Source organism: Lepisosteus oculatus, chromosome 5 (genome assembly GCF_040954835.1).
Source record: "Lepisosteus oculatus isolate fLepOcu1 chromosome 5, fLepOcu1.hap2, whole genome shotgun sequence".
Taxonomy (NCBI): domain Eukaryota; kingdom Metazoa; phylum Chordata; class Actinopteri; order Semionotiformes; family Lepisosteidae; genus Lepisosteus; species Lepisosteus oculatus.
Genome location: NC_090700.1, coordinates 2,403,556 through 2,428,076, shown reverse-complemented (window position 1 = coordinate 2,428,076; position 24,521 = coordinate 2,403,556). Strand labels below are relative to the sequence as shown.

Below are 24,521 nucleotides of genomic sequence, written 5' to 3'. Positions count from 1 at the left end.
GATATTAAACAATATTACCTCACTGTTTCAACAGGAATCCATTTGTCCTTGTCTTGCTTTAAATAAGACAGGAATCTCAACTTTTCTAGTGCTACTTTTAAATCCATCTTCCTTTTCCCTTGATGAGTCTCTCTCTGTACCTCCATCATTGGTGCTCAGCCACAGGAGAACAGGGTCACACGTTGCACAATAACTCATTATAGCAATAGACTTAGATATGTTGTATGTCTACATGCATATTGATACATAAGGGACCTGCAAAGAATAAAAATATGCCCTTCGACAGCCACAAAATTTGTATACCAATTGCACTAAATCACACTACAACACATCAACTAGTAAAAATAGTTATAACATTACAGTTAGTGCTTTTTATTCAGAATAATCCTAAGGGTCTTTATACAGTATATATACAGTCTCATACAAACACAGGCAGTATATGCAACACATCAGTTGGTAAGTTAGAAATAGCTCCATCAGTTTAACTGAAGGAGACTTTTAGGAAGTCTTGATTATATAAACCATGGTGGAATCTTTCACTCTTTTGAAAATTGCTTTTCAAAAATCAATCTTTAATGGCCTAGTAGTACCTCAGTGTAATGCCTCGTATAGCATGGCGTCCACATTAAGATCTTCCCTCCTCTGAAATCCCTTCCTTCACCCTCTAGCAATAGATCCCCCCAGCTCCCTGCTCTGCTAAAGGTTCAGTATATCATCATATAGAATTGACAGTTTCGTAAGACCCACTAACCAAAGCAATAAAGCACCTGAGGACATAAGATCACTTTATTAGCCATATACAATTTCCTGCATTAGGAATTTGTCTTTTCGCATACTGCAGCTTGCTCTCCATGAGACACACAGAGAAGCTTGGGGTCAGAGCGCAGGGTCAGCCATTTATACGGCGCCCCTGGAGCAGCTGGGGTTTAAGGGCCTTGCTCAGGGGCCCAACAGAGTAGGATTCCTCTGCTGGCCGCAGGATACGAACCAGCAATCTTCCAGCCACAGGCGCAGATCCACTGCTCCTCTGCCCCATAACATGGGTTAGCATCAAGGCTTTTATCCACGATAACCAGCTAACTGACATAATAACCAGCTAGATATGACTCTGTTTATAGATCCTTAATAAAAAGAGAAACCATAAAACTTTGTACTTTTTAAAGTTGTATGTAAAGATGTTTAAAAATTTACCTTTCAATATATATATATACTGTATATAACATAACGTTTGTATCATTAGTAAAGTGACTGACAGCCATTACAATAAGTATGGATAATGTATTTTTATAGGGCATAGTGTCATAGAATATTTCACGATCCATTCTTAGTTTGTATGTCAATGCATGCTTATTGGTCCATCACTGTAATGTGTATTCCAGCATTTTTGCTTACGTAGTTCCCAATCATTTCTATATGTTGGAACACTGACCGACCAAACAGAATGTAGCTTTGTAACAGCTTAGGTGGGTAGCTGCGTCAGCATGCGTAGGCTGCAAAGGAACAAGTAATAGGTTTATTCCATGCTGAAAAAAAGAAGAAAGAGAACACAACATTTCGGCCAAAATCTCTTTCTTCTTTTTTTCAGCACAGAATAAACCTATTACTTGTTCCATTGTAACAACTTGTCTTTTCAAATGGTTCTTTGCAGCATTGTGATAGGATATAAAATTGTACAAAAAAATGACCTATGATTAATAACAACCATTGCATATCCCCTATCATAATACAACACTGCAGAGTAGAACTGTCTGTTTCAGTACATAAACTCTTAATAAAAAGTTGAAGGTCCCAATTTGTACAATTCTACAGATACCTACAGCATACAGTCCAGTAGATGATGAGTAAGGTCAAGACAAGAATGGGCAGCTTTTCAGCATACCTTATGAAAAGTGATGATCTAAGGTGGAAAAAGTCATTTTTCCACAGATCATTTAGTTTATAGAATATAATTAATCCAGTGCTCCATTGGATCCATCTGTTTCCTGAAAAACAGAGTGTCAGGTTTTGACAACATTCCTGGTTAGCTTGTTCCAGACTTCCAAAACCTTTGTGTAAAAAGTGCCCCCTGTATTCAGTATTAAGCACCTCCTCATACAGTCGTTTTTATGCTTGTTTCTCATGTTTGTGTTTTACAATTGGTTCAGAAGAAGCTCACTGGATTGACAATATCAATGCCTTTAAGTATTTCAATCCCCAATATAGTTTTCTGTGTTCAAGACTAAAAAGATTCCATTCCTTCATCCTTTCTGTAAATGACATTCATTTGTATACTACTAATAAATAATGACTACTGAGCATGTGTGTTATTACCCATAATTTATTAACTATAATTTACACATAAGGCAGCTCAACATACAACAGATACAATGCAAACAAAGGTTAAAAAAAATGTACAATTCATTGAGTTTCAGCCATTTAAAGATTAATTATATTTTTATAATCTGAAACAAAACAACTTTGTTCCCTAATGATTTATATGGAGAGAGCCCGCATCCTAATAAACAGAATGGATTCTAACCAGGACTAAACAGATGCTCACAAATTAACGGGAACCTCTTTCCTTATATTCTACACAAACCATCAAAAGAGGAGAAAAATAATTAGCCAAAAATTAACAAGTTTAGCAATACAGCAATATCACTTCTATAATAAGGCTGAGAGTCTGGTATTCTTTCAACATTCATATTATCTAGACAAAGTTAGTTACAGGTCTGGTTGAAAAGAGCAGCACTTCTGATGCTGCCTGTTCTTCCTTGCACTCATGTCTACTGGTATGGTCCTGCTTTTATTAAATTACCAGGACTTCTTTTGACATCATGGTTACTTCCCATTCTTCCAAACCATCATTGCAAGGTAATCAAGTTGAGACGTATAAACAAGCTTGCCTTACTAAATTTTATTTGCTACTCTTTCAATAATAATAAATATTATTATTAATAATAATAAATAGCATACAACGTATTTCACCCCAAAGGATCTCAAAGTTCACATGGGTAAGGAACCTATTCTTCCAATACTGAAATGTAACACACACTGTGTAACAAGAAGACAATATGCTCCAGAAACCCCACCACTCCGTAGATCAGTTGAAAAAGGGCAATAATTAGGGAGGCCAGAATGAGTAAGCCAGGTTTCACATCCACACTCTCGATTACATTATTGATTATAATATTATTTTTGTTACTTGCATGTTACACTTGACACTTTAACAGAAGCTCTGGTGATTTTGGATCTCCAAACTAGTTTCATTAACTGTTCTCTTATTTCTTTTGTTCTAATGCCATAAATGATTGGGTTGAAACAGCTGGGAAGAAGTATATACATTATACTAGTTAGGACACGTATATTGGGAGAGAGTGAATTCCTGATCCTGTAAGACAGGAATGCTGTCATGGTACAAGTATAAGTTACACACATGACAATTATATGGGTAGTACAAGTATGGATTGCCTTTCGGGAAGACTTTCCTGATTTAAATACAGAGTAAAATATTTTTACATATGAAATAACAATACAAATACAGTCAACAGTTGTTATGCAAAAAACTGCCACTAACCCAAAAACACTGTTTATCAATGTGCTTCCACAGGCCAACCCTACCAGGGCCATGTGTTCACAGAAACAGTGATCAATGACATTGGAAGTACAGTAGGAGAGATTACCAGCAAGGACAACAACAATCACGACAAACATGCCATTTCTGAGAACAGCTGTAATGATCAATTTTAGGCAAGTAGAAGTGTTCAGGTAGTCATTGTAGCGCAGAGGAATGCATATGGCAGCATATCGATCCAGAGCCATCCAGAGGAGAATGGATGATTGGAACGTGCCAACAAAAAGCAGAAAAAACATTTGGACCAGACACCCCAGAAATGAAATATCATCCCAATTGAATAAAAAACCTAACAGCATTTTTGGGACAAAAAATACTGGCAGGCTCAGGTCTACAAATGCCATGGCTCCTATTAAAACACACATTGGAGAGTGTAAACTTCTCTGTGTTTTAATGACAAATATAAGAGCTGAGTTGGCAAATGTAGACAAAACAAACAACATAAAGAAAGGGAAGAAAAGCAGCCATCTGTTTTCTTTAAGACCTGAAAATCCATTTAAAACAAATTCAGTGTGAGAAAAGTTTCCACTTTGGTATGCCTGCATGTTGATCCCAGTGCTGGAGTTTTCAAACATCAGTTTCCTGGGGGTCAGAACAAATTAATTAATCATTCCAATTTCTGTAAGATTATACATAGGCCATGGGCTAGATCCCTGGTCTATAAAGCTCTTCTCAGTCTAAAATAGGTCATCTTTTCTACAGATTTGCACCAGTTATAGGTCAATTAACCTGTTCAATTAATAGAACCATTCCAAATTTCCAAGTTTCATTCGAAATTAGAGATTTAATTGCAACATGCTGGATTGTTGTTCTTTAGAACCGAAAAGGGGACTTGGGACCCCTGTTTCAGACTAAATAAGCATTTCTGACTTTATCATTAAATCATGGTTACACAGATCAACCATATATAGAAGTGGTACAAAGCTAACACAAAATCACTATTTTTTCAATAGGAAAGCACAACATACACTGTATCATTGTTTTAATTTTATGCTATTATGGAAGATATGAATACTTCTATGGCATAAAAGTATAATCCAATAAAATACTGTAGAGGAACACAGGCAGAAAAATAAAAAAATACTGTATCTTTCAATATTAATCTAATAATAATAGAATATTAATGATAGGATGATCAATTCAAAAATATACTAAGAAAGTTTAAAAAGACCATTCTTATTCTATTCAAAAATCAATTTTACCGTAATAAAGATATAGGGTAAGGCAGCTCACAGTTTGGTATGGAAACCCTCTTTTGTCTCTTTCCTCTGCGCTTTAATCCAGCTCCTGCAACTCTTAAATCCCCTTCCCATACTCCCTTGATGAGGTACTAGCATGGTGTTAAAAATAATCCTTAACAGCAACAGATGAGGCAACAGTTCTTAGAGCACGAAGGCAGGGGTTCCCAACCCTGTTGCAGTGGATCCACACACCTCCTGGTTATTGTTTCAGGTCAGCTCTTTACTTAACTGAATTGCATCATCGAACTAAAAAAATTTTTTTTTGAATTTAACCTTTATTCTTTTTCTCTACTGAAATAGCTGATGGTTTTAGATATTTAAGTTACTTATACAATGGTTAAAAGACGACTTACAGTACACCACGTTTTGGCATGAAAAATAATTAAATAGATGAAATTAATCTCTTTTTATATCAAGTAAGGTGATTAAAGCAGTAGGTGTGGGTCTAGGAATTCCTGCACAAGGCATCAATTTACATGTACAATTCCCATCTAAGCACAGGCCCATAGCAAACACAGTTAATCAGTCTGTTAAGAAGCACATTATCTCACACAACAAATAATCGGCCCGTCTGCAATAGCCACAAGGTGCAATACATTAGCTTGCAATGGGATGTTTTGGATCATCATTTGTTAATTCAAATTTAAGGCCTGGTTTTAGATTTTAAATTCTGAATGTCTGACACTGAAATACATAATCTGTCAGTGGTCAGAGGTCATCGAGCCCTGCTGGTGAATCAACTTCATCTCTCTGGCATGGAGGCGCTATTGTACGGATCTTAATTCATACTGGAGCAGGGGAAGGGGAAGCTCTTTGGAAGGGTAAAAGCAAGTTTTTGTTTTTGTTTTTGTTTTGCTCTACACTGCTTTTCTGTATTGGAGAAAAGCATATGTAAGGAAGAGGCACAGAAGGGGTCCAGCTTTTGATGCAATATTTATTTATTGCATACCATAAGGGGAAGACAGTGCAACGATGAGTAGTGTTTTGAGTTGGAAGTATTGGGAGGGAAATGTTAAGGATTACTCACTACCTCTACTGGTTTGTTGATATACTGTACAATCACCTCTAAAATAAACAGCACAGGTAATGAGCTATAGGTTACTGTATGCTCAAGAAAATGGAAAATAAATCTGTTCTCGTGCAAAAACTCAGAGAAGAAAATGGATATGCTGTCATTTGAAAATGCTATTAAATCTGCATTAAGATTCTACTTCAGGTTCTCCACAGCTTGCTGCTTCACCAGGGTTTAAGTTAGAATAATAATGAATATTCATTTTCACAAAAACTGTTGCACTAACTGAAGCACCAAACTAGAAACACTGATCTCTTCCAACTATTAGATTAATAGTTTTAAGAACAGGAGCTGCACACCTCTGTGCTAGATAATGTTGCACTGCACTCAGCAACCCTTTTAACTTTGACTATAATCATGATATAGCACAGGCCTTGAGTGCCTTGTTGCTTTTATAAAACGGTCCCCAAATATCCAATTGCTGTACAGAATGAACTTTAATTAAAAAATTATTTAACATGAACATTAAGTTGTTTACATCCCTCCACCTGAGAATATAGTCCATCAGCCATAAGATAAGATCACTTTATTAGCCATATACAATTTCTTGCATTAGGAATTTGTCTTTTTGCATACCCAAAGCTTGCTCTCCATGAGACACACAGACAGGGAGAGAAGCCTGGGGTCAGAGCGCCAGGTCAGCCATTTATACGGCTGGAATAGGTGGGGTTAAGGGCCTGGCTCAGGGGCCCAACGGAGTAGGATTCCACTGCCAGCCATGGGATTTGAACCGGCAACCTACCAGCCACGGATCCTGAGCCACAGAGCCACCTCTCCGCCCCTAGTAACATTAACTAGCAAAGAGAGGATATAAGCTAACCAATATGATAAAGGAATAAATTACTTTTTTGTTTATTTCTTTAGCACATTTATTTAACATTTCCATTGATCATACAAGCATTGAAAAACTGTCCAGTCCCTAGTTTGTCAGGCATTTTCTTTTTCACTGCAGAAGTGCTCCCACTGGTGCCGGTCTCGGTGCCTGCCAGGATATCACTCCAGCGCTCTGTCATTAAAATTGGGTTTCCAGTAACGCCGTAGCAAACTCTAACAGACATAATCTCCCTTACTTTTAACTGTGCTTTTGATCATTTCTAAGAATTAAAATGATTTAAACTAAACGACACTATCATTCATAGAGAGCACAAAAACTCACAAGGATCCTCAACAGCGCAACAGAGAGAGCTACAGAATATACAGTACATGCATCAAATACCTGAGAATCCAAGCTTTCCTATCTGCGCTAAGAAGTAGTCTTTGAAAACCTATGCGATTGATTTGCTTAACCGTTATTTATCAGTCAGCACATTGATATTTCTTTATCACACAGTAAAAAGTCAAAATTCCTTCCGGGGGGTGCGTATATCAGAGAATATTTATAATACCCGTTATACTAATGAATAAAGTTATACCTCTTAGACACAGCAGCTGAATCAAAAGTTAATCTGATAAGAAATGAACCCAATTATAAAAACTTTTTTCATCTATTAAAATTGTATTGTCTTGTAGCAAATATAATACTTCCTATAATCTGAACAATTCAAAACTAATGCTTTAATCTCTGTAAAATATTCACCTAGAATTCTAAGTTAAAAAGCATTTAGTGCCATCTAGTGACAGTGAAAAAGTGTATGTTGTATTAAATGTTGCCAAGCTAACCTCAAGGTAGGGGGTGGAGATGTTTTACTTTTGTCCAGTGTAAAAATATTTTCATATTTTAAAATCTAGGGTGTTAGGAAACCAGGAAATCTAGTTCATTCTCTTTCTGGGAGACAGCAAGCTGTCGTATTGTCTGACCTTAAAACATTCTCACATTTTTTTGTATAGATCTTTAGGATTTTATAATATTAGATTCCAAAAGTACCTAATCTATCTCATCTATCTAAGACAAATGGCCTTGTTTGTAATATTAAATATGTTCAGCACATGTAACTACTATATATGGACAAAGATCTGCTGTTCTGAGGACATGTCTGTGGATAATTAAAGCAAGAACCTACAATAATCAAGGTCAGAAACACATTTCCTATATATTTATTTTATTTCTGAGATAATGTTTTTAATAAATACAGTGCATGGCTCAGACTAGGGGTTGCAAAAATGTATTATAAACAAAATGTACAAATAGAATCCTTAAGTGCCTCCGGATCTCTAATCCAAGATTACACCAAATTTGCATGAAGGTTAATTTTACATTGACACATGGTACTGTATTTTAAGCTAGATGATCAATGACCAGTGCTCATAAAGTCTGTGTAATAAGCACAATTAAACAGTTGATTACACTATTCAAAACAATCAACAGATAAAATGATTTTATCTCTTAATAACCTGAGCATTTTATTTATTCTGATGGAATAAGTAATTAGAAAAATCAGTCATTGTAGGGAATGCACAAGGCATATACTGGGATACAAAGATGAAAAGGGTAAAATAGGGGTAAAGGTAGACAGATGTATTATTGTGCATTCACAGTAAAACCTTTTTTTCCTCTCAGTAGCTCATACAGTATTGTAACACCAACAAGTTCTAGAGTGCAGTCCCTTCTTTATTCCCTGGTTGATACAGAATTTGTTGGTTAACCAACACACTGTGTTAATTAGCACACAAGGGCTTGCTGTTGTAATATAATGATTTGTTAACATGAACTTCAAATTTAAAAATAAAATCCAAACTGTGTCATTAATAATCAGCCAATAATTACTGATGTCTTAAATGATCTGTGTACAGGGACAAATACATTCTGCATTAAAAAATCTTCATTTCTCAGCCTGCTTTAATGCCTGCCATAATAAAAGACTTTACTAAAGTTTATGGTATTTGATTTAGACTTATTTTCAACAAGGGCTGAATAACATGCTCTAGACTTATTGCAGGTTTAGCTCAACACCTTTGTTTCCATTTAAATTTGTAAAATGTCTAAGGCAAAATCCAGACAGCTGACAGCTTTGGAGTCTCTTTATGAATCAGAATTTCAGAATGAATATTTTTAGGAAATAAAACTACTAACACCTGAGGCTTAAGAGGTTTACAAACATTTTTTTGGGAAACAAGAAGAAAATTAAAAGCCAATCCAAAATTTAAAATGCTCTAAATCAACAAACTGCAAAGAAAACACATATATTTTATTCAGCAAAGGCTGAAGTCCTGGGTGGGGTGTACAGTGTGCTGTGTTCCCAGTCTGCCTGGATTTAACACTACAGTATGTTTCCAATATGCTCCCATTCTTACCAGGATACCTGACTTTCTGATCATGGATAAAATAGGTGGGAAACAGATATATTCTCAAAATGTCCTTGTACTATATATGAAAGCAAAGAGGCATCTTCACCTCTTACAAAATGGGACAGTGAATAACTGGATTCAAACATATATTACTAAAACTGATGAATACATGATTTTCTTTAATTTATTGAATATTTTCGTAGCTGTTTCAATATAAACAGAAATGTATAATTTCTCATACATTCTAAGCTACTGTGATGTTCCACTTGAAACCTTTACAGCAATGCGAGCTAGTGTTTGACTTTGAAAAAATTTCACTATGTGGACTCTTATGTCTTTAGTTCTAAAGCCATAAATGATTGGATGCAAACAGCTGGGGAAAAGTAGATACAATATACTGATTAAGACACGGATATTTGGAGAAAGTGAATTCCCTGTTCTATATGAAAGCAATGCTACAAATGCACAGATGTAAATTAAGAACAAGAACATAATATGGGTAGTGCAGGTGTGGACTGCTTTCCTGGATGATTTTCCTGAGTCCCTCAGAAAAACAGAAACGAAAATTTTGATATAAGAAACAAGAACACACATCCAATCAAGAACTGTTATACAAAAAATTATTAGGAGTCCTACAATGTTATTTAGCACCGTACTTCCACAGGCCAGCCCCACCAGGCCCATGTGCTCACAGAAACAATGATCTATGACATTTGAGTTACAGAAGGAGAGATTGCCATCGAGAAAGGCAATAACCACAAAGAAAATGCCATTTCTGACAAGAGATACTATCACAAATTTAAAACAATTAGAAGTGTTCAAGTAGTCATTATAGCGCAATGGAATGCATATGGCAACATAGCGATCTACAGCCATCAGGAGGAGAATGGATGTTTGGAATGTGCCAATAAAATTAATAAAAAACATTTGGACCAGACACTCCAACAGAGAAATAGCATTCCAGTTAAATAAAAAGCTTAACAACATTCTAGGGATGAAAGACATGGTCAGAAACAAGTACACAAATGCCGCAGCACCTACTAAAACATACATTGGAGAGTGTAAACTCCTTTGAGTTTTAATAATGTATATTAGAAGTGAGTTGGCCACAACAGATAAGACAAACAAGAGACAAAAAGGGAAGAAAAGCAGCCATCTGTGTTCGTTAAGTCCAGAAAATCCAACTAACAAAAATTCAGTGTGAGAAAAATTTCCACCTTGATGTTCCTGCATCTTGATTCCAGATCTGGAGGTTTTAAACGTCACAGCTATGTATGTCAGAATAAGAAAATAAGTCTGTTAAAGGTAAAAAAAATATTTAGTCATGAGTAAGATTCCGAGGCCAATTTACATCTTGAAGAGTATAACAGTGACATAAAATCACAATACACAGACAAACAATAGGTAAATGTAAACTGTAAAACCAACATTAATCTGTCATATTTACTAATCAACGGTCAACGGTCCTCTTAGTGATCTTACAAGAAGAACAGAAAAGAATAGCAGGACACCACTACATGTCCTTGCCCAATTACAAACTACATTACGAAAGTCTGAATTCGATTACATCTCTAACAAAACATTAAAGTAAATATACATTTTTGTATAACTTCATAACATCACACTACAAATAAAATGCTTTCAAGCAAGGTGTAAATAGGCAAGACAAAGACCAATTCAAATTATATTCATTTCGGCATTGCAAATGTTACCTCATCAACAGCAAAATGCAAAGTACAAAATAGAACTCAGTTTCATAAGGAACGCATTCTTTACTTTTTCATCCAGGATCATACTTTATCCCATTCTAGTCTTAGATCTTCTCTTAAATCCCTTTCCCATAATCCCTTGATGAGATACTAGCAGGGTGTTAAAAATAATCCTTAGCCAAGACAAACAAGATAACAATTCTTAAGGCATTAAAGGATAAACCTGTGTAGAACTGCATGGATACACACGCCCATAACCTATAATTAATCTATTGAGAATTCCATTGTTTTAAATAAAAAAAAACAAGGCAGTCTTAGCATTCGGAGCTAATGGTGTTGCATAATATTCTGCATGGCTCAAGATCTCAGACACTTTGCAGAAGCATGCCCTCCGTCTAAGATCAGAATTCACTAAGAACTAGATAGATACTTTATTGATCTCATGAGGGAAAATGCAGAAAAAAGCTACACTGGGGAAGTGGAGAGGGGGCACCCGGATTTGGACTGGGGACCTCTTGATCTGCAGTTAAATGCTCTACCACTGAGCTAAACCCCTACTGGTTGATTACCATAATGTCACCAGAAGGGCCACACTTAGGGTGTCTCCATGTTCGGATACGAACTTTGTTACCAATTTGAATTTTGAAACTTTTTAAAATTAAAAGACATTCTTGTGTCAGTTCAGTATTTCGCAGAGATTAAAATCCATGACTTTGCACAGTAAACCATATAAAACTGTTTAACTGCCCAATATTTCTGCCAACAGTTCGACTCTGTGAACACCTCAATAACTTGATTGATTTTATTAAAAGTGTAACAGCTTCTGTCAGCTTCTGGGGGATGATTGTATTAAATGCTGAACTGAAGTCAATGAACAGTATTCTTACATTAGAATCTTTCTTATCCAGGTGGGACAGGGCCACGTGAAGGGAAAGAGATATAGCATCATCAGTAGACCAGTTGTGGCGGTATACAGTACAAACTGAAGTGGGTCCAGAGGGGGTAGGGAGTCTGGACTTGATGTGGCTCATGACTAGCCTCTCAAAGCACTTCATGATAATTGGTGTGAGTGCCATTGAGGCAGGACACAGCTGACTTCTTCAACAGTGGTAGAATAGTGGTGGATTTACCGCCTGGCACAAGGAGATATTAAGAATATCTGTGAAGACGTCGGCTAAGCTGTACTGCACATTCTTTGAGCACGTGACCAGGTATATTATTGGGTCTAGCAGCCTTCCGTGGATTAACTTTGGCTAGTCTCCTCCTTACATCAGCTGCAGACAGGCAAAGCACCTCATCGTCGGGAGGAAGTGTGGTTTTCCTCACAGGCACAAGATTAATTGCTTCCAACCGTACAGTACATAGTAGTTTTTCAGCACATCTGGGAGGGAGGCATCACCGTCACTGATACGTGGGGTAGTCCTATAATCAGTAATGGCCTGGATGGCCTGCCACATGCGCCGCCTGTCTCTGGTGTCCAGGAAGGGGTCATGGATTTTTTGTGCATAGGTGCGCTTTGCCTCCCTGATGGCATGGGACAGGTTGGCCCCCGGAGTCCTGAGGGCTGCCCTGTCGCCTGATCTGAATGCAGCATCACGGGTTCTCAGCAGTATGTGGACCATTGCAGTCAGCCATGGCTTCTGGTTGGCCCGTGTGATGGTGGATTTGGAAACAGTGACGTCATCTATACACTTACTGATGTAGCCAGTCAAGGATGCTGCATACTCCTCTAAATTGATGAGATGCTCAAATGCTCGTAGGTATTAGCCTCCCTGAACATATTCCAGTCTGTGTGCTCAAATCAGTCCTGTAATGTTGAGATGGCTCCATCTGGCCATATTCTGATCTGTTTCACAACTGGTTTGCCCCATTTGAGCAGCGGTCTGGATGCATGTATTAGCATAATAGAGATGTGGTCAGAGTAACCCTGGAGGGGACAGGGAACAGCCTTGTATGCGTCACGGATTTTTGTATAATAGTAAATAGTAAATGGTAAATAGTAGGGAAACTTTTCTCTGAAACTTTGCTGTCCGCGCGGAAGAAAGTCAGTCCAAAATATTGTCCTTTAGACATGCTTTAGTTAAAATAAAGACGCAGCATTCCTTTATCTCTCGCTGAGCAGCCCGTTGCAATCTTAGGTAGTCCAGCTTGTTCTCCAGAGAATGGACGTTGGAAAGAAAAATTGACGGGAGAGCCGGTCTGTTGGGGTTGGCTTTTAGCCTGCAACAGATTCCAGCCCTCTTGCCTCATTTCTTTCACCCCGCTTTCTGCGCCTCCTCATTCGGACACCTGCACCAGGTCGCACTGCTGTCCCGTCAGCCAAGGCTATTCAGCTTCTCCTTCAGCCTCTCCGTGAGAATACTCAGTGGGTAGCCCTGGCAGCGTATTTCAATTCCCAGCAGGGCCAGGCGAGCGTAAACGTTTGAAAAAATTGGACAAGTTTTTTCCAGTCCCCGATCAGCCACTGCGTCCATGTGCACTGCCATCTTAGTCTTAACAGTGACTTGACAGTAATGGTCATTCTAGAAGGGAAATTTATTTTTTCATAAGGATTTAGTATTTCTGTAGAATACGAATATTACTGGAGCATGACACACTACCCTGTGTTAGATCATGTTATACTACGGGGGTCCTAAGACCACTTGCACTGTTAAATCTCTGCAGTAAGTAATGTACTATTAATAATATTGTAATGTACAATATGTACATGAGAAATGTGGAACAGCTTTGGTTATCATGAGCCTTGTTTAGTATTTCTGACACCTGCTTTCTCAACAAACACGACTCTTGTAGGGTTTTGTCATTAAAGTCCTCAATGGCAGAACATGTACTGCCTGGAATAATGTTCTGTCAGGACATGAAAGTTGATTTGTACAGTACCTATCATCTCTAGTACATTCTCTAGGTCCTTTTATGGCAGCAGAAAAGTGAAGGCTGGGAACTGGCAAACTTTGTGATCTGTGATGTGACTCTTGAAGCAGAGGTGCATTTAAATATCTTTAACTATAACTGAACAGGTCTTATAAGTATCAGATCTGCTCACACCTTCTGGGAAAGAGACTAGAAAAGATGTCTCTAAAATAATCTGCCTCTACACCCTCGAGTAAATAGCCACACAGAAAGGGATAACCCTAATGTGGTAGAAAAGCATAAATTACTATGTGACAGGTCATCAGCTAAGGCTTTTTGGAGAGGGAAGGAAGAGGAGAGCAGAACTGTAGGTTCACCTGGGTTTACTGATATTTAATGGTTAGCAAGTGTATGTGCTGATCAGGGAGTCGGTAAAGAGCACGATAGATACTGTGCATGACAGAAACGTTTATATTGTACTCAAGGAGTTTATTGGCTGGTTGGGATTGTTTTTTTAAGGAAACTCTTTTATAATTTGTAGATATTCCTACAGTAAGTGCACAAACAAAGTTTGTATTGTTAGTATTATTATGTGGTTCAACTAGAAAAATAGAACTGCTGACCTCATCAATCAAGATATAGTTCTGATTTCTGGGCTGATACATTCAATTGTCATACTTTTAAAGTTTCACACAATCATGGCTTATTTAAATAAATATGCTGTTTTAATGATTCTGTCTTGTCTTGAAGATGAGTTGTGTAGTTCAACTAGATGATTCTATTTCAGCTGCAACCTCTTCATGTCTTTACCAACAGAGCCTTACCTTGATCTTATTAGTAAAAATACCAACTATGGTATTTTTAAAAATACCAACTATGGTATTTTTAAAAATACCAACTTTGGTATTTTTACCACAATTGGTAAAAATTGAAATTGATTCCATTCTAGTCTTGCAAGATCTACTCTTAAATCTCTTTTCCACAATCCCTTGATGAGGTACTAGCACGGTGTTAAATATAATCCTTAGCCAAGATAAACAAGACAGAATTTAAATGACAAAGTTTAATATCAACATAATTTACATATTACAAGAAATTGTTTTAGAAGAGCAGGCAAACTCAGCTTCATGTCTTGAATAGACACTGTAGTGAACTTATATGTCAGATCAGCTGCAATAATCAAAACTGAATACAATATAAAACATTTCTTAAAAGTACTAAATAAAAATGTATTGCCTTTTCAAATATTTTAATTGTACTTCTGTTTTTTTTCTGTCAAAAAAGTTTACATTTACTTATAACTATATGCTGGAGCTAGTTATTTTGAAGGTCTTTCTTGAGATTTCATTTTGAATCACACTGTTGATGTACACAGGTGGAATCCTTTCTTTGTCTATTCTTCCTAAAACCTGCTGTACATTACCCTTGGTACGCTTGTAGACAGTTAAGAGATTTTAATAGTTTGAAGAAGTCTAAGTAAATGTTCTCTTATGTCTTTAGTTTTGAAGCCATAAATAATTGGGTGTACACAACTGGGAAAAAGCAGATATAATATACTAATCAGGACACGGATATTGGGAGAGAGATTGTTCCCAACCCTATATGAAAGTAATGCAAGCAATGCACAGAAGTAATTCAAGAGTAAGACTATGATGTGAGTAGTACAGGTATGGATTGCTTTTCGGGAGGATTTTCCAGAGCCCCTCAAAAAAACAGAAATGAAAATTTTGACATATGAAATAATAACACACAACCCATCAACAACTGTTATAAAAGATATTATTAGCAAACCTACAATACTGTTTATTACTGTATTTCCACAAGCCAGGCCCACCAGGGCCATGTGCTCACAGAAACAATGATCTATGATATTTGATTTACAGTAGGAGAGATTGCCATCAAGGAAGGCAATAACCACAAGAAATGAACCATTTCTGATAAGTGATACAAAAACAAATTTGACACAATTTGCAGTATTCAAATAGTCATTATAGCGCAGTGGAACGCATATGGCAAAATAGCGATCTATAGCCATTAGGAGGATAATAGATGTTTGAAATGTGCCAATGAAATTAATAAAAAACATTTGGACCAGACACCCCAACAGAGAAATGGCATTCCAGTTCAATAAAAAGCTTAACAACATTCTAGGCATGAAAGACATAATCAGAAACAGGTTTACAACTGATGTGGCACCAATTAAAACACACATTGGAGAGTGTAAACTCGTTTGTGTCTTAATAACAAATATTAGAAGTGAGTTGGCCACAAGAGATAACAGAAACAACAGAAAGAAAGGGAAGAAAAGCAGCCATCTGTGTTCTTTAAGTCCAGAAAATCCAATTAAAAAAAAATCATTGTAAGAAACGTTTCCATCTTGATGTCCTTGCATCTTGATTTCAGACCTGGAGATTTTAAATATAAGAATTTTCTGGGAATTAGATTATTTCCATTATAATCAATAATGGTGCATACCAGTGACAAAAGTATAATATTAATGATGAAATTTAAAATAGCAAAAAAGGCAAATATTATGATTAGTCAGTGAACATGAGTACTTCTTTAGATATCAATGTCAATAAAATATAAGGAAAGAAATATACAATAAGGAGACAAAAGATTCAATAAATTAATTTCCTTATGGTATGCTACAAATGAATAAGCAGTGTTCAGTAAATCAATAAAACTCACTGTTTCATAAGAAAACCCCTCTTCTGTCTTTTGCCTTTGATCACAGTTTAATCCAGACATGTCTTACCAGAGGTACTCTTATCCCTTTCCCAGATTCCCTTGATGAACTTCTAGTACGATGCTAAAAATAACAGTAAAGAATGACATAATGTATCATAAAGTAACAAGGCAAGGCTGTGTATCAAATATCGCAGAGAAGCAGAGGCCCACAGATTGAGAAAGCTAATTGAGAAATACACCAAATCAGTTTTTTATTATAAACATTTTTTTTATTCAAGGATGAGTCCCAGCCTTAGTTTTTGGGGCTGTAAGTGGAGTGTTCATTAAGACAGGTATGAGTTATGAACTTTCCCCTTTGTTCCCCACTTAAACCACACTAAATGCATCCTCTGTGGAAGCTATCCAAGGCATACTAGTGAATCACCTTATGTAGCACTGCCGGAAATATTTTTTTATGTTTCATGACCTGAAAAGAATTCTTTCTGGACTCTTATTTTCTTGTTCCATCATGAGGGCAGGAGAAGCTGCAGTAACTTACAGCAGTGTATCGCTGGCAATGCTAAAAATGGTAAAAAAAAACAGAAATGTCCAAAGCGAAAGAAATAATCAATTCCAACAACAGATGTCAGCTTATTTGCTTCACTTCCCACTAACCAGTGTACAAATGCCTGCGCATGAAAACAATTAATCTGTCTGACTGTAGTTCAGTAGACCTAAATCCCCCAAATGTTCTCTAGAGCTCTTTATTGTTGTGACCTGGTTTAAACCAGGCATAATGTAAAGGACAGACCAATGAGGTCTTCAATGATAGGGCTAACATACGAAGAGGGCCAACTAACAAGGGCCACATGCACTGTGTAACATAATGGGTAAGTATACAGACTCATAACTCATAAGGGTTCAAGTCCCTTTCCCAGATACTGCTGTTGTCATTTCATTGAAGTAGTTTACTGCCCAGAGGGTAAGTTACAGTATAAGACTTAGAAACAAGGACAACCTCTGGCCTGATGAGCAGTTATTGTCACGCCCTCTGTAGCCAGAGGGTGCTCCTTCTCTGTCCTGTCCCTAATTTCTGGTCTGCTGTCCTTCCGGTCCCTCTCTTTCCCATGGGCTATATATTTCCGGGTCTTGCACTCTGTCAGGGCTCAGCATTGACGTTCGGATGTCCTGAGACCCGCCGAGCACCAGGGCGCCCCACGTCCGCTCCCTGAGGGCATAGGTTTCTATACGGCATTCCTGAACTCTTTGCACTAATGAGCCAGGGCCTTTTTCCCGTCTCGCCGCTACACATATGGGTCTTTTTCCGCTCTCCTGCTCCCCACGGTTAGTCCCTTTGGACGTCCGTGACAGTTATAAGTGGAGTTACCAACCAGAACCCAGAGCTGGTAGCATGGTGTTGACTTAGAAGTAATCCTGTTAGCCAAGACAGATACAGTATACAGCATATAAAAACCGGGGCCCTTTCAAGAGGAACAACTGGTAAGGTTGCAGGCTGAGATTTATGATTATGGGTTCAAGTCTGGTTCATATCACTATCCAGGTTTGACTGGGATTTTCTCAAGCAGTGACAGACAACAGCTGCCAAGGGTAGGATAGGCCAGCAGAGCTCTCTCTGCTCTCAGCAAAACGGCTATCCCTTTGGTTTCCTAAGGCTCTCACAGGTATTTGGTACTGTTGATGAGAGAGGAGTTTATCTTCCAGTTCATGCTGAACCTCCAATACAGGGTGTTGCTGCCTGTGACATGTTAAATGTTGAGTGGCTCAAAGATTTGGAGGTGTCTGCCTACACTGCCTCATTCTCCCAAGACATGAAAAAAAAACACACAGTAAATGGCGATTCCAGCTTAGCTGTATGTAGCAAAGCTGTCGATTTTAAATTAAAAACATAAATGGGCGTGCACTGGCACTGCCTTCCCTGTAGGGGCCAGAACAGCTGGGACAAAGTTTGCTTCTCATTTCTGTGACACAACACAGTTTAACTTTTCGATAATTAATTAATTAAGTTTTAATTAATGTCCATTAATGTCCCCCGGAACTGCCCAAGGGACGGAGCGCTTGACACACTAAGTAAATATTTACTGAAGACAAACATCACATTTCACAGTATGTCATCCAACAAAACCCCAAAATCTTTTGCAGAAAACCTTATATCAATCTGAAATAGACAACCGGAGCTTCACAAAACCATTTTCAGAACCAAAGTACACCTAGGCTATTGATCACAATAACACTTTTTATCTGATGACGCACTTCAGCAAATTTCCAAAGTGTGTCGATTAGTAATCAATAACCCAGCAAAAACATGACTGCAAAAACTTATACCAGCGACAAAAATGTATATTTATCCCATGTTTTTACCTTGTTCGAGGCATCTGCAAGACCAGAAATACATCCACAAGAGGCTTACCTTACTCATCTCCATACTTGGAGGAAGCTGAAAGGTATTGGCTGTTGCAACTGAATTTTGAAACTGACCGCCTTGAAAAAGCTGGTCTGATTGGTGGAAAACGCTGTCATTCATTGTATTTTCAGTCATTCATAGCCCTGAGGCGATGGGAGAATTTTTTGTAGAATATTTTCAAATTCGTCAATTTGTCTTGATTTTTTATCCAAGCTAGTAGACACCTAACGCAGGGCCTACAGAAAGCTGTTTGAAAGGCCACCCCAAAAAATCTTTGAAGTCAGAAAAAAAATTCCTGCTGTTTTTTTCTGTATATTTTGTCTGCTGTGTGGACACATTAAGAGAAAAAAGAAATTTGAATACACTTAATGGAAAAGGGGTTAGCTTCAATTTAAGATTTAAGTCAGGGTTCTGCTATGTTCCACTATAGAGATATAACAAAACCTTAAGGGGAGAAAATTCCAGGTTGAAACTGGCTCTGGGGGCCTGTATCAGTAAGGCGTAAATTACTGTGTCTGTTCCCTTATAGTACTCACAGAAAATCACAAAATAGTTGAAAGGTATGATCAGACTGAGATACACACTCACAAAAAATCATTTTGGCACACTTAATATTATCTACAGAAGCCCACATAACACGCTACCTATGATTTTGACAAAAAAAACATCAATTGTTTCATGGCTTAATGGCTTAATTGCAGATAGTTGTTAATTTGTGTCCTTATTATCAAAACAAAACCATAATACAGAGTATAATACAAAAGTACTTAGTTTATTTAAGTATGATAGAGCTATGATAGATAAAACTTTTTTTAAAAGATAAAAAACGATAGATAAATAAGTGTAAAATGGCCATTTATCAGTCATTTAACTGTTTGCTTTTTGTACACAGCTCTTGAGTGTGATGAGATCCATTGGCATCTCAGCCAGTGTACAGAACAGCTTTTTTTGTGTTTTGCCAGATGTCTCACAGCAGCCCTTTAAATACAAAGTATTTAGTGAAAATGCAAGGAAGGCATACTACAAAATGAATTATTTTCCATAAGTTTTTAATGTACAGTATTTCTGTATGTACAGTAAGATCAATGGGGTTTCTTTATTTTCTTGATACAATCTGAAGCAATTTGAAGGTTTTTTTTTATTTAAGGATATTTTAGATTCAAGTTACTTATATGTGATTTCTGCCACATGGTAAAATGTGCTTGTGCATATTTTTATTTTTTTCATGGTGGTTAAACAGAGATCAAGGGAGTGCTAATGGATATGAAATTGTGCATTTTTTTTTACATCAAAATACAATAACACCTCAGATAAGGGGAGATGGGAGTAGAGACAGATCAGATATTTTTCTGAACTGTTGTGTGACATAATGTGACATCTTCTGCAGTTATATCTGACAAACTCTATGGCGGCTGCTTAGATGTGTTGAAAATAAAATGTTTCTGAAAGCCACAGTATGAACATGGATTCCTGTGAGAACAAAAGATTTTTGTGTGAGAGATTGAATAATGAATACTGCTGAGATGAGATAATGCGATACATCAGGGAACTAATGCCTTGATTCTTTTTATTTCTGCGTCACCAGTCTCACAAATCACCCTGTCACGAATGTTCATACTTATTATACTTATTTAACTTATGTTAATACTTATTTAATTGTAATCAGCTGTGGCACACTGCTGCATTTACACACTTCATTCAGATCTAGTTTTGTAAAGTACACTTTTAAAGAAAGTTAACCTCTTTCAAGCTCAAGAACAATAACAATTGTGCTTAATTAAAAGTGGTCTCATGAGTTCACAGATACAGATACTTACTTCTCCCATCCCCTCTATGACAGGCTTGCAGGAATGAAGAGCATGTTCAGCAATAGACTGATTCACCCACGGTGCGACAGGGAGCGCTACAGGAGGTCATTCTTGCCGTCTGCCATAAGACTGTACAACGCATCCACCTTGCGTCTTGGCAGAGGCAACAGCGACAGTGACCTGTTTCTGGACTAAACGCATATACACATATACTGCTACATCTGTTCTCTTTCTTTTTCTTTTTCTTTTTCCCGTTTACAACCACTTTTGTGCAATATATGCCAGGGACCTGTGCAATACATTTATATTTATATTTATATCTATGGTTACATCTATATTTATATTCATACGTGTGATACGATTTTCTGTGTACTGTTCTGTTCTAGTTTCCTCTTGTGTGTCCGGACTGTGAGTAACTCTTGTATTGTATTGTATGTATTGTACTATTAGTATATAATTCGTTACACTGTGGCTGTGTTGTGTGTGTTAAGCTGCTGTTGCACTGCAATTTCCCTCACGGGATCAATAAAGTATCTATCTATCTATCTATCTATCTTATGAGGAATAATCAAGATCTTTATTTACCTGACAGACAGAATTACCCCAGGTGTAATTTGATGAATCAATATTTTAACATAGGCAATCAATAGCTAGTACTATTAACTAATGCAACACCAGCAAACATGTTTTACACAATTATAATAAACAACACAGTTGTGCAGAGGCAATAAAAGATTTATTGTAGGCATATTTTGCACCATGTCAAAATACTATTAAAATACATTATAATGATTTTCTGGAATACAGGATTATGAAGAGTATTCTTCCCAGCAGCAAATCTAAGGATTCTGCACTTAGTGCCTCAGTATTATTAATGTGACAATTGAAATAAGTTTAAAATGTCAGTGTTTGTGCCTTATATTCTTTATCTTCATAACATAAATATTAGATTGAGCCAGCCAGTGATATGTAGATATGTGCTATTTATTAATATTAGGAGGTAAATACTATAAAAGTAGTAAGATGAACAGATGAACTGTATGAGTTAATGCAGTCTTTCAGTAGCTCACTCTTTATTACAAGACCTTAATCATGCAAACAGTTTCACAGTGCAGGCCCTGGAGCTAATTTCACTTCCCAACAGACAGGCTGCTAATCTCTCACCTTCCATTTATACTTGAAAACTTTTAACATTTTCTTTCTGTTGGTATTTGCTTTTAAATTTAATGTAAATTATTTTTTTTCCAATTTGAGGCACTAATATTGTTAAAGAAAATATCCAGCTGTATTCATAATGTTATTTAGGTTGGTTGTACATTACTGTACATCGGTCATTTAACGGAGACCTGATTATTCCTGACACTTTTAAATGCCTTCAGTATCTGTTCTCTTATGTCTTTAGTTTTGAATCCATAAATAATTGGATGAAAACAACTGGGAAAAAGTAGATACATTATACTAATGAGAACACGGATGTTGGGAGAAAGTGAATTCCCTATTCTATATGAAAGCAATGCTACCATGACGTATATGTAATTCAAGAATAAGACTATAATATGTGTAGTGCAGGTATGAATTGCTTTTCGAGAAGATTTTCCAGAGGCTTTAAAGAAGACAGAAATGAAAATTTTCACATAAGAAATAAAAACACACACCCAATCAAAAACTGTAATGAGAAAAATTATTAGGAGTCCAAAAATGTTGTTTATCAATGTGCTTCCACAAGCCAGTCCCACCAGAGCCATGTGCTCACAGAAGCAATGATCGATGATATTCGAGTTACAGTAAGACAGACTGCCATCAAGGAAAGCAACAACCACAAAGAAAATGGCACTTCTGAGAAGAGATGCGATTACAAATTTAAAACAATTAGGAGTGTTTATATAATCACTATAGTGCAATGGAATGCATATGGCGACATAGCGATCTATAGCCATCAGGAGGAGAATGGATGACTGGAATGAACCAGTGAAGTTAATGAAAAACATTTGGGTCAGACAACCTGTCAGAGAAATACCATCCCAGTTAAATAAAAAGCTTAACAACATTCTTGGCATAAAAGACATGGTCAGAAACAGGTTGACAACTGATGTGGCACCAATTAAAACACACATTGGAGAGTGTAAACTCCTTTGTGTCTTAATAACAAATATCAAAATCGAATTGGCCACAACAGACAAGGCAAACATCAGGAAGAAAGGGAAAAAAAGCAGCCATCTGTGTTCTTTAAGTCCTGAAAATCCAATTAAAAAAAATTCAGAGTGAGAAATATTTCCACCTTGGTATCTCTGCATGTTGATTTCCTGGAAATCGGAGAACACTTCTATTAATTACATTAATTATATTTAATTGAATCAAAATGAAAATATTGGTAAACATTGACTGTTGTATCACACACAGTTCTTTCTAGAATTACATAGGAATATACATTTTAAAAATCCAACTGTCATAACTTGAATCATTCTAAATCAATGGTTTTCTCCATGATTTTATCTGGAGCATATAAAGGTTTAGCAGAATATCAGTATGCATTCTGGTAAACTCAAGAATCAAAACCTTTGTTAATAGTATAATACTTACCAATTAATTGGTTATCAATTAGTATAATATATTATAATATTGACCATATTAACTTTAGTTACAAAATAACCAGATAATAGATATCATAGTGGAACACGCTGCCATCAGTGAGGTAATGCATTTTCCAATCACACTGCATCAGAAGTCACTGCAGATATGATGGTTTCTGGTGAGGTGTATATAAAAAAGGAAAAAAAAGAATAATCATATATTCTTCATATATCAGATAAATATAATAACCATAACATCAGTAACAATGAGCATAGTCAGAGTAACTCACTGTTTCATATGGACACCCTTCTCCTGTCTCTTGTTTTTGATCTTGCAAGAGCTGCTCTTAAATCTCTTTATCAAAGTCCCAGATGACGTGCCACCACACAGTTAAAAATAATTATTTGTAGTAATAAACAAGGTAGGAATTGTGAGGGTGACACAGCATGACATCTTGTGAAATTTCAGTGGGAGCAGAGGCCCACAGATCTTAATCAGTGCATTGAGAAATCCATTTTCATGAACAAAATCGAATACTCAGCATCTCTCACAGACTTTTATGAGAGACATTTAGAGTATGTAAGAGGCTATGTTTTTTAAATACTGTACCAGCTTTGTGATTCAAAGATAAGACCCAAGCCTCAGCTTGCAGAGCATTGTGTTCTGAGTAATGACTAAGACAGCTGTGGCTCAAGATCTGTTTTGTCACTGATGAAACTCAGGTGAAGCACATCCTCTTTCAGAGGTCAGAAGCCTGCTGGCGGATCATTATAAACTCCCCAGCAGACAATTTCTATTGTAAATGTAGAGGATGTGCAGGACTTGTTTAGTAATTTTAAGACAATTGCTTTTTTTGTTGATTTAGATAGTTGTGGCTCGAAATCCCATTTTCATTTCTCATTGCAACCACACTCAACTGATGTGAATTCTGTGCCAGAGGTCATGAAGGCTTGTGTGTGGATCACAATAACCTCCTGGGCAGGGACAGAGTATTATAAACGTAGAGGCAAGAGAGGAAGATATATTTGATGCGTCTTAATTTATATATTTATCTGACATGCTTAGAACACATATTTTTCTACTCTCACTTCTTTACTTGAAATATCATGAGAATTAACGACGTTGCATAGCATCTCCTACTATTCAGGGTGCAGATATTGTGAGAGAGTGTTCTTATCCTTTTATGAAAGCAATGCTACCAATGCACAGACATAACTGAAGAACTAGACAATTAAATGGGAAGTAGTTCAGGTGGGTAGCTGCATCAGCATGCGTAGGCTGCAAAGGTGATGGTTTCTGTGATGGTTTTGTAGAGTCAATCAAAAATCAGAAATGAACAT

At 36.8% G+C, this 24,521-nt stretch overlaps 4 protein-coding genes across 4 annotated transcripts; all 4 read right to left on the bottom strand.

Annotated features, from left to right (window-relative positions):
- Window positions 1-3,180: 3,180 nt before the first annotated feature.
- LOC102688765 (olfactory receptor 51E2-like) lies at window positions 3,181-4,158 on the bottom strand. Its single transcript, XM_006627960.2, has one exon. It carries the CDS (start codon window positions 4,156-4,158, stop codon window positions 3,181-3,183), a length of 978 nt encoding a protein of 325 aa, XP_006628023.2.
- Window positions 4,159-9,317: 5,159 nt separating this feature from the next.
- On the bottom strand, window positions 9,318-10,934 carry LOC102688561 (olfactory receptor 52K1-like). Its single transcript, XM_069189742.1, has 2 exons — window positions 10,864-10,934; window positions 9,318-10,447 (listed from the first exon to the last, which is right to left on the bottom strand). Exon 2 carries the CDS (start codon window positions 10,382-10,384, stop codon window positions 9,401-9,403), a length of 984 nt encoding a protein of 327 aa, XP_069045843.1. The 5' UTR covers window positions 10,385-10,447; window positions 10,864-10,934; the 3' UTR covers window positions 9,318-9,400.
- Window positions 10,935-14,945: 4,011 nt separating this feature from the next.
- LOC102688353 (olfactory receptor 52K1-like) lies at window positions 14,946-16,102 on the bottom strand. Its single transcript, XM_006627958.2, has one exon. The coding sequence runs from the start codon at window positions 16,100-16,102 to the stop codon at window positions 15,155-15,157; it is 948 nt and encodes a 315-aa protein (XP_006628021.1). The 3' UTR covers window positions 14,946-15,154.
- A 5,116-nt stretch (window positions 16,103-21,218) lies between these two features.
- LOC102688149 (olfactory receptor 52K1-like) lies at window positions 21,219-23,481 on the bottom strand. Its single transcript, XM_006627957.2, has 2 exons — window positions 23,191-23,481; window positions 21,219-22,913 (listed from the first exon to the last, which is right to left on the bottom strand). Exon 2 carries the CDS (start codon window positions 22,902-22,904, stop codon window positions 21,942-21,944), a length of 963 nt encoding a protein of 320 aa, XP_006628020.1. The 5' UTR covers window positions 22,905-22,913; window positions 23,191-23,481; the 3' UTR covers window positions 21,219-21,941.
- Between the last annotated feature and the right edge of the window lie 1,040 nt (window positions 23,482-24,521).